We start from the raw sequence: 15,059 nt of genomic DNA, 5'->3' as shown, positions 1-15,059 counted from the left end.
AACAAAAGATTAAGATGAGCCTTATAACAGATGGGATCTGTCACAGTTTTATGATTTTTGGTTATCAGTATTCCATATCGTAACATCATGTAGTGCACTTGGAGTTAAAGAGTTAATGCTCCAGTTCCAGGTATCTGTCCCAGAAGAGAAGAAGAACTACATACCCCAGATGACTTCGCATTCAGTGAAGAGATAAAACCCCTGGCAAAGTCACGGGATCTCATTCTCTTCCCTTCTGTTTATGTCTTGCCTCAGCATTAGAGTAGGGCCTTCAGTTTTCAGACACTCAATATTTTTTATTTATTAGCTTCAGTTCTAATATAATGTATTATATTGTATCATAGTGTGTTATCTTGCATTTCAATATCTTATTTAGTAAATGAATTTATTTCTCCTCAGATCATTGCTGCTGTTCTGTTATAGGCCCATCTCTCTATCCTTTTCCTTTATCCCTTTTCAGGGCACGGATCTGAAGGTCCCTCTGCCTGGTTGTCATGAAACCAGGACAAATCAGCCCATGAATGTTGACAAGATCTGATAGAAAGGGAAGAAGGGAATTTATACCTAAAGGAATAGATTATTTGAAAGAAATGTAAGGAAAAAAATGTTATTTAAAAAAACATTAAAAAAAAACCAAAACAAAACATTTTTAATTATTTCAAGTTTATCTTCCCATTGGACTTTTCTTTATAAAAAAAAATTGAGTGAAAATATATAGATTTCACAGTTTACCTCATAATCCAGGTCCAGATAGTCAAATTCTCCATTAGTTCTGAAATGCTGAATGTGTCTATCCAGGGTGAGATTGATGTTTCTCCCATGGCGTTCTATAACAATGGAGTGCCAATGGTGGTCATCTAAGAGACTGCCAGTCATCACAGATGTGTGGCCATAAATAGAGCCAAGTTGGTTGCTACCTAAAATAAGAATAGAAACAAAAGCAATTTTCATTTCATGTTAGTTAGGCAAACATTTTCCTCTCATTCTGTCAATACTTCACCTGAATCATGTCACACAGTCACACAGCCTCACACTGGAGGAATTCAATTCACTATGAAGATAAGATATACCATATGGAGATTTGATACCACAAAAATACAAATACTTAGATCAAATAGATCAATAATCACATTAATGAACTCAATAAATATTTGTCATAGTAGGTGTATGAAGGTATACCAGGGAAGCAATAGCTAATTTCAGTTGCAAAGTTGTATTCAACTAAGACTTCTCTGTGTTTAAATTCCTACAGTACTGAAATAAAAAGCTGTCACTCTTTTTAGAATAGCCTTTGTATTAGATTCTGAACAATGAAACTGTGCTGGTGAGGACATAGCATTTGATAATAAGCTGATTAGAAGTCTTTTCAGTCTGATAACACCTTTATAAGTTTAATCCTCTGTAGACTGCCATTATAGCTAGACTAGTTAGTGTGCAAGAGTCTCAGTGCAGAATGAACCAGTAGCAGCAAAAAATGTCTTCTGCTAATACAACTTACTTTAGTCTTCCTGTGTTAACCTTCCTTTTTTTGTGCTTGGGCCAGAGGAATCCAAGGCATTTTAACAGACTGGAAGGAGCAGTCCTTGAGAGCAGCCCTGCACAGAAGGACCTGAGGGTCCTGATGGATGAAAAACTGAACATGAGCCAGCAGTGTGCTCTTGCAGCTCAGAAAGCAAATGGTGTCCTGGGCTGCATCAGGAGAGGGGTGGCCAGCAGGGACAGGGAGGTCATTGTCCCCCTCTGCTCTGCTCTTGTGAGGCCCCATCTGCAGTACTCTGTTCAGATCTGGAGCCCCCAGTACAAGACAGAGAGCTGTTGGAGAGGGTCCAGAGGAGAGGCCACAAAGATGATCAGAGTGATGGAGCGCCTCTCCTACGAAGACAGGCTGAAGGAGCTGGGCTTGTTCAGCCTGGAGAAAACAAGGCTGTGGGGTGACCTCATTGCAGCCTTTCAGTGCCTAAAGGGAGCCTACAAACAGGAGGGGAATCAACTCTTGGAAAGGGTTGATAACTGCAGGACAAGGGGAAATGGTTTTAAGTTGAGGGAGGGGATATTTAGATTGGATGTCAGGGGGAAATTCTTAACAGAGAGAGTGGTGAGGTGCTGGAACAGCTGCCCAGAGAGGCTGTGGATGCCCCGTCCATCCCTGGAGGTGTTCAAGGCCAGGTTGGATGGGGCCCTGGGCAACCTGGTCTAGTATTAAACGTGGACGTTTGTGGCCCTGTATGTGGCAGGGGATTGGAGATTCATGATCCTTGAGGTCCCTTCCAAACCAGGCCATTCTGTGATTCTGTGATTTTTCTGGAAGGCAATTAAACTTCATGTAAATGCAGTTTTGCAGCTTACTGCTGTGCTTTCTGGAAACTTTTGCCTGTGTAGCTGTGCTCATCAGAGATCCTATTTCATTTCAGTCTGGCTGACACAACTAAGCCAGAAAAAATGGATAGTATATATCTCAAATGAAGCAGCAAATGGCAAATTCACAAAGAAGTTTAAAAAATTGCTGCGCTGCCCAATAACTCAGTGTATTGCTCTGTGTTTTAAATACACGAGGAGATAATGCATTTCTGGAGCATGCCTGAAAATCAGTAAAGATGTGCAAGTTGATAACACATTCTGGCCAATCACACTGCCATGGCTTAATACAATATTTTCCTACAAATGATCTTCCTGTGTTTTTGCTGAAGGTTATAGATCCTTCTCAGAATTTTCACCAGTTTCAGTGGGTCCAGTGCTTCATAGTAATAGCTTAAAAAAAACAGGACATTCTCCCTGCCTACCTTTATGCTCAGCTTCTTTGGAGGAAAGTTACTGAACATCATGTTGCCTGTGGCTTTCCGGACAGTAATCATTTTTTGCTGCTGATTTTTAAGAGTGATCCTTATTCCCCTAGCATTAAAGACAGCGCCTTTCTTTCGCACAGCCACTTCTTAAAAATGAGATAATAACAATTTCAACTCTTGATGATGTTTGAAGCTCTGGATACTTGAAGCTCTGGACGTACTCCTGGGCAACCTGCTCTAGCTGATTCTGGTTGATCTGGGAGATGGACAAGATGACCTCCAGAATTCCTTCCAATCTCAAAAACTTTGCAAGTTTCTGAAAACGAAACTATAGCCAAGGCAAATGTAGTTCTACCAATCCTCTTTCCATTCCAACAAGATTATAATAATAATATATTGTTGATCTTATTTTATTTTGATTTTACTTTTGTGTTATCTCACGCAAACTAAGTGGGAAGACATAGGACAGGAAGTAAAAAGAACAACATAAAGGGAATGATGAATATTTTTGCAAAATTAAATTTTGTGGCCTGCCATATCTGAAGAAAAAGAAGGATATAAGTTCTTTTGAGAATTGTTGTGGTTTAACTTGGCATGTAGCTAAACATCACACAGCCATTCACTCACTCCACACTCCCCCTTTCCATCCCAGATGGGATGAGGAAGAGAATTGGGAAAAAAAAACAGGACTTGAGGGTTGAGATAAAAACTATATACTAAGAAAGAAGAGGAAAATGGGAAAAAATGCAATTATAAATATATATATATATGCATATTTTATACAACTACAATGCAATTACTCTCTACCTCCTGACCAATCCACAGCAATAAATACAATTGCCTGCTGACCCGTGGCCTGCCAGCAATGCAAGTTCTTACTCCATACCAACCAACGCCCAGCAACCCTCAAGTGGTGTCTGTCCCATGTCCTAGTCTTCATCAACACTAGAGCACTTCTCCACCAGTGAAAGTCAATCTACATTCCCATCCCCCTTCAAAGTTAGTTTACAGGTCTTTGAATGAACCTTGCTAATTCCTGTCCCAGAACCCTTTTACCACTGTGAGATAAACCTTTTCCATGTATTACTGTCAAGTCTGCTGTCTTATAAAACCAGCCATTATCAAAGAACTCAAAGCCCTGCCTATAGCATCAGTCTTGTAGCCAGGCATTTATGGACTGGATCCTTCTATTCCATCCCATGTCATCACCTGAAAATGAAAGGAGGGAAGAGAAAGTAACTTGCGCCCCAGACCCTTTCACCAACCATCCCAAGGCCTTGAAGACTTTCTTCATTCCCCTCAGACTATGGGATGCAGCTTCCTGCCCATCTGTGGAAGGTCAGCAGAAGGTAGTAGTCATGACCTACTAGCATAGTATCATGTCATACTGTATAGAAAAACCCTTGGCCTAATTCTAGCTCCACCCTCCCCTTGCATCACTTATAGTGGTGACTTCTTTTTCCCACTAAGTGGTCTGTCCTGGCTTGGTTGTGGGAATGCTCCCATTGCTAAGCAAAAGCCAAGACATCTCTGTTTCAGCTGAAAACAGAACAAGTGTTAAAAAGGACACAAAAGCAGACCAAAGAAAAAAAAAATTACCTAAATTTAAATTTAGAAAAAGCTTGGCTTTCTTGAGTTCCAAGGTAATATAGTCTCCTTGTTGTCCTTCTCCGTGGAAGATTACACCTTCACTTTCAGAGGTCTTAAATTTCAGAGAGATGACATCTTTCAGTGTTTTCATTTTCTTGTTCCTGAATCTGTATGGTAACACTACGTGACCATCAAAATTGATAACATCAGCCCCTAATGAAAAAAGAATACATATAACATTGTTTATGAGTGGTTATATATTCCAGAAGCTATTGGAAAAACAGATATGCTGTATGTGGATTGTATCTGAACAGAATAAAAACTTGTGCAAGTGCAGTATGCATTGCAAGTACATTTTCTATTGACAAGGATTATTCCTATAAAAGGTAGGAACCAGGAAGGGCATAAGTGTAATTCACAGGATGTAAAAAAGCAGCATCAGAGGAACAAATTCTGCCACAGTACTAGATTTTTTTTTTGGCTTCTCTTAAATGTAGTTGCTTTCCTATGCATTTTCTTAACTAGTGTTGACAACTTCTGAGTTGTCATTAATTACTTGTATTATACCTCTTAAAATCAACTGTATGCATCTGTGAAGACTGTAAACACTTAGTCAAGAAACTAAAGAAATTGTGTAGGGGTTTTAAAATATTTTTCCTTGCCTTGTTCAGTTGTATATAGAAATGTTTGATAAAATTTAGCTTCAGCTGATCTTGGGAAGAAAAATTCTATAATTTGGACCAAGATTTTATCTAGGTTTGGTTTTATTCAAAATCAGGGAGGAAAACTGAGGGATACAATGATTGTCTTTTAAAGTTCATCCAATATTCATGTAAAAGTAGCATAATGATACTACAAAATTTGACATACTCTTATTTTCACTTTTTAAGAATGAGACACAATTTTTCACAACTTTTTTGGATGCAAGGTCCAGAAGTAATAGCCACAGAATTTCATTTCAGTGAACAGGCACACTTCTACTGAGTTTTGAATCTTCTCTTTTAAAAATAGTTTAGTAAAAGACTGTAAACACATCTCTAAAAATTTACAGAGATTTGTTTAGTAAAACCCTTTTATAAACCACTTAACCTGTGACCAGACACAAGTGCCCTAGATATTGTTTCTATCAGTATTTCCTCCTCATTATTCACAACTAATAATTTAAATTCTTTAAAAACAATTCTTTAAAACGTTGAGCTTTTTCAAGAAAAGAGTCTTCCCCACTTATATTCTACAGAAGTGTCCACTTTTATTGGCTCAACATATTAGTATAGTTCATTTCGTTTTCTGAGTTAAATAAAAAATAAAATTTGATTATGAATTCTTCAGTAACATCTTTCTCTTTTTTGCCTGCTTCTATGGATGTCTCTTGTGTGACTGTAACTTTCTAAAAATCCTAACCAGTTTTTGTTATCATGAGGGATCTTTCAGATGTTCTCAAAAACACACAAACAAAAATAGTGCAGTTAGGGCAGCAGAATCTTACAAAAAATCCATTAAAACATTTTTACATGATCAATATTAAATATAAATATAAATGATTAATAAACTGTATATGTTTCAGTTCAAATTTAGGTAGTCAACATTATCTGCTAATATGTTAAAAAGGTTGCTTTTGTTTTTGGCAACATATGTCATGCCTTTTAAAAAATGCTTACTTAGAAGTAATTCTTGAAATATTATTTTTCATCCAGACTCAGAGAAGTGCCTAAAGAAGTGCCTACAACCACGCCTAAATGTCTGGAAATTTAGGGAATACGAAAACGATCTGCTGAGTCAATTTTTACTAGTTCTCAGTCCTCCATTGCTATCAAGAGACTGCTTATGTACAGCATCAATGTAGCCTTCTTTTCACATTCTATAATTTCCTGAAACATTTTTACAGTAATAAAAAAGTTATCTGAGTGTCAGGAAAAGCACTGTATCAAGCTTCATGATGTTTATTTTCTACTGAAAGTATGCGTACAAACAAAATCGATATTTCATAAATAATTCCTATTTCATTGTTCAGTCACAAAATCCACAACCCATCTTCTATTCATTAACTAAGCAAAAGTCAGTTCAGACCAAGGCTTGCAGTTATGTTCATTAAGTACCTGTCCATACATACTTTCATCATTAAGCAAAGTGAGTTTTCAGATATACAGACCAACACATTATGTCCTTCAGGATCTTTCCAGCTAGACCAGGCATGTCCAACCCGTGGACCACAGGCCACATGCAACCCAGCGCAGCCTGTCAAGAGGCCCAGCCTCTGCCCCTCACCGCCATGGGGATTAGTCTTCCTAACCTACCTGCCTGGTCTGACCCTAGGTACTTACCTAGAAACAACCACACATAGATCTGCTACTAACATTGTGTTGACTGAAACCAGGACATGGGGAGTGCTCAGTGTACAGCTACCTCGGGTTATGGCAAATAATTGTATGCATTTTAATACTTTAGCTAAAAACAGAGCTGCGAACAGTGAAAAACATGCAGCTATGCTTTCTGTTTTGATAAAGGAATTTGAGAATATGTTTCAAGACTGCCGAAAAGAATTTATTTTTTTTTGTACTCATGACTCATAACTGGAAATGTACTCATTTCCAGTTCACATGAATAAATTACCTGCAGATTTTTAAACGTAATGTGTGGAGTTACAATCAGATATTTAACTCAGAGCCTTGATCCTGTCTCTTCATGAGACTTTTGTGAGACCTCTCTTGCTTCACTACCCAACCTTATTCATGTCATTGCTCTCTGACAGTACATAAAATTGTGAATAATCAAGGATGAAGCACAGGATGAATAAAATTTCATCAAGTCTCTCACTAACACTTCGAGAACTCACTAGGAATTGCAACCATTACTATAAAACCAGATAGATGCATTGGTTTCACAAAAATGAAGCCAAATATCTTACTAGTTTTATGTTTTACCTTCCTCTCCCCGTCTCTTTTTAAAAATTAAAAATGAAAATAAGTTTTGTTACTTACATGCATACACACACTATATTCTGTATTTGACAAGAGATGCTCCAAAAATAATGCCTCCTGATTTATTATATTGGCCTATGGCGACAAAGATAGATATTGGTAGTGTGGTAGTAGAGGCTGAAACTTCCTGACCATATTCCATTTTTGTGTGTGACAGATGGAAACAGGATGGTGGTCTGACAAAATAGCCTCTAACATGGAAGTGCATAAGAAGCAAAAGTGGATAACTCAGTTCCTCCAGGTGGAAAATTGGCACTCATTGACATTAACTGGCAATTACTCAACATTGAGGGACAACAAACAGTGGATGTGAACACGAGCTGGTGGGTGGTAGATTTCAGCAACAGTGACAGCTAGTCATCTCTGTTGGTGCAGATTTTTACAAGAATGGCCTGATGTCTCTTGTTCATCCTTGGTGAAAATACAGAGCTAATGGTGGTGATTTTGTTGGAAAATAGTGTTATGAAAATAGTGTTATAGAGCGAATTTGCTCTATCAAATAGTGTTATTATGCTCTTCGTATCTGTTGTAGTTTCCATGGAAGCATTACTTTCAGTAACCTGTGTATATACAGCCCTAGACAATTCCTCTTTACTCAGTACAGCCCAGGCAAACTTTCTTTGTCTACTTGAAACAGTCACAGGCTTCACAAAATTCTTCCTGCAGAAGTAAAAGAGATTAAGAAGACTGAGGGCATAGATTCTATAGTGCAAGTTTCCTCATGTCTCTACTACACTGTTACTCTACGTTCTGCTGAAGTAAAAGGCACCTACAGAGCATTTTTATTTCATGTTATTTCTGAACACAGCTGACATAATAGCAGCTTAGTAACACAAAAATAGACATGTTTACATCACTGAAAGGTTTTCAGGCTCTTTCCAATTGCCTATATATATGTACAGATATATATTAATAAGTAGATGTTTTCATGGATCACCACAACCTATCATGACTTCCACAGCATTGACTTTACATCCTGTAAAGGAGGTCAAAGGGAAGAATTTAATTTTCTGCTGTTTTGTAAAATCCCCTATTTAGAACATATCACCTTTCCCCTAAGATCAGGTGGTATCTCTTTGTAACATCTGTCTATGTTACCTTGACTGTCGAGCATGTGATCAAGACATTGACTAAATTTTTGTGGGTTTGTGGGTTCTCAACATGTAGCTCATGAAATACAAGTATCCTTTTCATACCTGGATCAGTTATGCAGTCATGCAGTTCTGTTCTTTTCATTATCAAATTATGTAAATTCATATCACACACTTTAACAGAGTCGAGTAAAAGTATCACGTACTTCTAAAGCCTGGAACCTGAATATTATGTTTTGAAAATCATTCAGTTAAAAAAGAAACAGAACTAGCCTTTGATTGAGTAGCTTTCTTTTATTCCTAGCTAAGCTGCCAGCATGAGCATTGGCCTATATAATAATTCAATATAATAATTCACCTAAAGATTACATAGCAATTATGTTTAAGAGTCATTATGTGTGGAAATGTGGTAATGACTTATGTTCCTTCTACAATGATCCTCAGCTATTTAATATCATGATAATAACCACGACAAGACATGGTACTTAGACAGTAAAACATATCGTTCCTATAATTGAAGTGTAAATACATGGTATTTTTCATCTTTAGTCACTAAAGTAACTACTATTAATAGGAAAGAGTGTATAAGTGTATACATACATATTTGTATATTTATTTAGTGCATGACAGAGACAGGAAAAGAGGAAGAGAGACAAAGATGTGGTAAGATAGGAGAAAAGTAATTGACAGTATTGAAAATAAATATACACATTTAAAAAGGAAATATAAATCTGATTACTTTCAACCTGAATTCTCCACTATTGGATTTCCTAGATATGGACAAGCACTACTGACATGTTAAAAATACAAGACCACTTTCATCTGGCTAGGAAAATATATTAGCCCTTAATCCAATATGTTTCTGAAATGCCACATTTAAGCAGTTTTCCTCTGAAGACAATAAATCAGAAAATCTTTAAGAACATGTTAGGAAGTCTGGTGACAAAAGTGACCCCAATTCCAAATCTCAAAGAAAAATAAATCACCACCCACAAATCTTACTATCTGGAGTAATAGACTTGAGTAGGCCTGTGCAGATATTTTTTGCCCTATACTTGTGTCTACTTGAAGAATTTGGTAAGTTTTGGTCAGAGAACCAAATCTGTAAAAGAGACTCCTTTTTGTATTTCAAAATAATTCATTTAATTAATTATAAACAACTTTGAATTAGACTCAGACTCCAAAACTTCCCTATTTCCTTTTTTTCTGGTGACAGAAATGTAACTGTATGTCATGGTTTTATCATTTTTATTCCTGGTATTCCACATCCTAACACCAGGTAGTACACTGGGAGTAAAGCGTTAATGCTCCAGTTCCATGGATAGTAGATACTTTGGGGTACCTCTCCCAGAAGAGAAGAAGAACAACATCCCCCAGAAAACTGCTCACTGATCTGTTACCATTTCTGCTTAGAGGGAAAGACAAAAACCATTTATAGATCTTTCAACCTCCCGTTTTTGATTTTCTGGCTCATCTCTGCTCCCAACAATATCACCTCAGCTTAGTTCGTATAAGACACTCTCATTTTATTTATTAGCTTCAATTCTAATTATATTGTATTATAGTGTGTTATCTTGCATTCGGATATCTTATTTAGTAAATTAGTTTGTTTCTCCTCAGATCATTGCCACTGTTTTGTTTTTAGGCCCATCTCCCTACCTTTTCCCCCTTTCCCAGGGCTTGGATCCACAGGTCCCCCTGCCCCACTAGTCTATTGCCCATGTTACCGTCTGAAGAACATAGAAGTGCTCATTCACAAAAACTCAACAGTGATTTCATAACAGCTAATTTAGCTACTTTGATAAAGGCACTGCCTTGAAATACTAAAAAATTCCTGCTAAGAGCAGGTGGCAGTGAAATTACATTGGACAGAATAGCCGTGTACTTTCCAGAGAAACGCTTGTGAGTATATCTGAAATCAAACCAACAGTATTCATATGAAATTTACCATTCACACAAATTTTGAAATTGCTAATTGTCTCTACATGATCAAGTCTGCACACTTCATATGAAACATTTCACTGTGATTAAAAATATAAAGGTTCTGTACTAATGATCGCTGGCAATCTCAGGTGAAATTTTTCTCACTTTTTTCATTTACATTAACTCTATTTCATCTGACATACTTTTTAGATTAAAACATTTTTAGAGTGAGGATCTTCACTAGCAACATTCTTTCCTTAACATATTACGTGAGCCTTATGCCTACTGTATGGACACTAACATATATATTAATTATGTATGATTATAAACATTAACCATGAATCTATCCTTCAAAAGCATACATCTTTCAAAAACATAAAATGCATCAAAGGGCCTCTGGCTGGGCTGCCATATTCCACATACGTAGAGTATTTTGTTGTTGTTATTAATCATGGGTACCAAAATATCATTATGAAAATTTAAGCACATAAAAAATGTATTATCAACATATTGCTCTGATGGCCAAGAAGGCCAATGAGTTTGTTGAAAGGAGCATGGCCAGAAGGTCCAGGGAGGTGATCTTCCCCCTCTACTCTGCTCTGATCAGGCCTCACCTGGAATACTCTATCCAGTTCTGGGCTCCTGAGTACAAAAAATGCAGGGATCTCCTGGAGAGAATGCAGCAGAAAACCACAAGGGATCTGGAGCATCTCCCCTATGAGGAAAGGCTAGGTGACCTGGGTTTGCTCAGCCTTGAGAAAAGAAGACTGAGAGGGGATCTTATTAATGTCTATAAATATCTTAAGTGTGGGAGTCAAAGGGGCATGGCCAACCTCTTTTCAGCAGTCCATGGGAACAGAACAAGGGGAAATGGACATAAAGTTGAGCATAGGAAGTTCCAAATTAATATGCAAAAGAACTTCTTCACAGTGAGGGTGAGAGAGCACGGGAACAGGTTGTCCAGAGGGGCTCTGGATTCTCCTTCTCTGGTGATAATCAACATCTGCCTGGACAGCTATCTGTGCAGCCTGCTGTAGGAAGCCTGCTTTGGCAGGGGAGTGGAATCAATGACCTCTAGAGGTGCCTTTCAACGCCTGTGATTCTGTGATTCTGTGGTATTTTGACATACAAATTGAAATTTTTCCCTCCTCAAGCAAGGGGTACTGCTCAAAATCATAACAAGAAAATCTCATATTTTGACATTATTAATGATAAATGACTAATCGGCTATGCAGAAATTACTTCAAAAGTTTCTGATCTATTTTTTTCCAGGAAATCCAGGTAATGTCAGCATGACAACACATCAAAATTGCCACTGGACTCTTTGCAGTTTGAATCTCATTACCACTAAGTCAGCTGATCTGATGCTGGAGATATATTACTACATCTCCTTCCACCATTAAAAACTGAGGAATCCCACCACATTAACCAAAGAAAATGTCCTTTTTTAAATTTTCACACAACAGGGGAGAGAGCCAAAGGTAATGTGTTTGAACGTTGCCTTTAGGCATGCTAGTTCATTTGCAAGACATGGGCACCTCACTGGCTTGCAATCTGCTGCAGTTTGATTGACATTTCCTTTATTATTTTTTTCAAAAGGCAATACGTAGGCCATAAGGTGGATGGGACAGGAAAACACCACATCAAATACAGACGCATTTTGCATATACTATGATGAATATTTCCTCCAATTTGAGAAGAGCAGCATGAAGAAAAATGAAATTTAATTTCCCTTTGCCTGATTATTTCCACTGTAGTGAATATGAATCTTGTTGTACATCTCAATGAATTCAACTTGAAGTGACATCAATGCTTGAAAAAGAAAAAAATTACATTTGCCAAGGTATTTGAAAATTACTTGCTTGTATTTCTTTCTATTAGATAAAATGTATATAAAATATTGCAGTATCAAAGTAGTAAAGGCACAAATTTTATTCATATATTTTAGAAACCTGCCAGAAACCCTCAAAATAAATCTGTGAGGAGATAATCCCTAAGATGGTGACAATGCTGTGTCAAGTTCTGACTGCAGTATCCACTGGAGGTGCACCAACAGCACTTGGCACATTCCAATGTTTCTATGAATCTTAAAGAGCAAACTCTTCCTTATTTTTTTTCATACTGATTCCTGTTTCACTGTTGTTACTATAATGCTGGTATACTATTAAGATCCTTATTTTTTCTAGCTTTTGTTCAAATTTGTCTCTAAAAGTGGCACTAGACAATCATTTGAGATGAATGATGTGAGATGCACTTGGTCTGAAAAACCACTACTTGTTAGGGAGTTAGCAAAAAAACATAAATCCATGGCATCATGTTTTTTTCCATGATCCAGTAATTTATTTTCCTGAACAGTTAATTTTTCATTTTTTTTTTCATAAAATCTCCGAGATTATCTTTTTATTGTATTGATACTTTATAAAAACAGGAGTATTTGGCCTTAGAACCTAGTACATGGTGCATGCTTTCTTCTCTTTGAAGTAAGTTTATTCAAATGACTAAATTAGAGAAAACGAGAAGGAGGTGGTGCTGAAGGCTTGTTATATCTTGAGACTGAACATGTAGTTCAAAGACAGCTAAAAATATCTTCAGGATGCAATTCAAACTGCTTAGTTTTTATTTTCTTGAAGTTACATTATCATGAAAATTATATTCCTGAGAAAGGGATGGGCAACATGAGGAGAATACAAAGAAGTTGTTAGGATATGCAGGGAGAAAATTAGAAGGCAAAAGCCCAGCTTGAGCTCAGTGTGGCCTTTGGGGTAAAAGGAAACGAAAAACAGAAGAGGACTAAGGAGAATCTCCATGCTTTATTGGATATGCTGGGGAATGTGACAACTGAGGATAAGGAAAGGCTGATGTTCTCAATACCTTCTTCACATCTGTCTTTGAAAGCCTGACCAGTTATACTCAGGGCACTCCCTCCCTGACATGGAAGTCTCAGAGACGGAGCAGAATAAACCCCCCATGATTTAGGTGGAAACAGAGACTTACTGCTCCACAGTGACTAGTCCTTGAGGTCAGATAGGATCCACTCAGAGGTGCTGAGGGAGCTGGTGGAGGTGATAGCCAAGCTGCTTTCCACCATCTATCACTGGTCCTGGTCAACTGGACAGGTTCCCAGAGGATTGGAGGCTAGCCAGCATGACTCCCATCTACAATAAGGGTCATAAGGAGGATTCAGGGAACTTCAGGCCTCTCAGCCTTACCTTGGTACCAGGAAAGTTTATGGAGCAGACCATTGTGAAGGAGATCACATGGCTCGTGTGGAACAGCCAGAGGATCAGGCTCAGCCAGCATAGGTTCATGAAAGGCAGGTCATGCTTGACCAACTTGATCTATCATCTAGTGGCCAGAAGACTTCCCTGCAGCTGTGTATGTATTTATTCTTCATTGTGAAACCCAGCATCTGATTTTGCCTCTCAATGGGAAGTATATAATTATGCTCTGATCCAGGTACAGTAAGGAACTGAATTTACTTGAAAACAGATAGTCTTTGTTTTTACTATTTATTAAAAAAGTAAATTGCAAGAGCCTTAGGTCAATAAAAAAGGACAAAACTGGCTCTCACATAGTAAACAGACAAAACAGATCTCAATTCTTATTAAATTTCTGAACTTACTTCTATGAAAAAACAGCAAAGAAAAGAGTTGCACCATCCCATAAAACTTTTTATTTACGCCGTGAATAAATGAGCCATGTAATGGGCAAATCTATCTATAAATACTTAAAGTGTACGTCTGACTAGATGGAGCCCTTGATTAAATATTTATATCTGAATGAAGACAGGAAAATGTACAGTTGACCTATGAAATATTCAGTATTTCTGTTTTTGAGCTGATATCACTAAGTTTAATCTGATGCTGTGTAATCTTTCAAAAAATGTCTTTTAATGCTTTAATGCTCCAAGAAAAGTCATTACTAAAGGCCAATTTTTTCTTCCTAATTCACATTCTTTATTCTTTCTTCATATAATCATTCTTAAATGCCTATTCGTCACTTCTTACACCTGGTGAGCTCATATTTAAATTGAACATTCAAAAGGAGTCGCATGCACACTGAAAGGAAATATGCAGCAGAAGTAATTTTAAAGTGCTGTACTAAATCTCACACAGTAAAAATCTTAATGTTATCATTCAAATTTATGTAGTTGACTCTAAAAAGAAATGTGTGCAAGGCTGAGTCTAGTTCTGACTGTGGGAAACTCACATATACTCTGGTGAATAACCTCACTGTTGTCTAAGATGCAAAAACATGCTTAATTAAAGACCACCTTTAATGCATGTATGATCTTTGCTTTCATTGTCAAATGTAAGGATCTGATACTACACTGGTATCACTTGCCACTCTTTTTACAGTGAATTTAAGTAAACTCAGCTTTTATTTTTTTTCCTGACCTGAGACAAGAAAAAAAGTTTTGACTTTCAAACGATTTTCCTTGTTCTGTTCATCAGTCTGTAATTTGGATGGTCAGTTGCATTTTGTCCCCTGCCTCCCTGGCAAACCTATTCATTATTTTTAGCAAGCTATAACAATTTAAGGTTTGCTGCTGTTGCAAAATTTAAGACTTTCAAATTCCATAGTTGCCAGAGCAGTTCTGGAAAGCCTTTCTTTAGTAAAATTGTTTACATGGCATCTCAACTGCGCCGATTAGCTTTTCCACGCCTATGAACTGCAACATTTGTTTGAGACTT

General features: G+C 37.3%; 1 protein-coding gene across 1 annotated transcript in view; it reads right to left on the bottom strand.

Moving 5' to 3' along the window:
• CNTNAP2 (contactin associated protein 2) overlaps positions 1-15,059 on the bottom strand; it is a 634,054-nt gene that overhangs the window by 319,380 nt on the left and 299,615 nt on the right. The window contains exons 5-6 of the mRNA XM_052697656.1: positions 4,383-4,586; positions 733-917 (exon numbers count right to left, since the gene is read on the bottom strand). Coding sequence (XP_052553616.1) covers positions 733-917; positions 4,383-4,586 — 389 coding nt within the window. The remainder of the gene's footprint in view (positions 1-732; positions 918-4,382; positions 4,587-15,059) is intronic.

The sequence above is a fragment of the Tympanuchus pallidicinctus genome, unplaced genomic scaffold (genome assembly GCF_026119805.1).
Source record: "Tympanuchus pallidicinctus isolate F22 unplaced genomic scaffold, pur_lepc_1.0 scaffold31, whole genome shotgun sequence".
Lineage (NCBI taxonomy): Eukaryota > Metazoa > Chordata > Aves > Galliformes > Phasianidae > Tympanuchus > Tympanuchus pallidicinctus.
The sequence above is the reverse complement of the archived record's forward strand: the minus strand, read 5'-3'. Positions and strand labels throughout refer to the sequence as shown.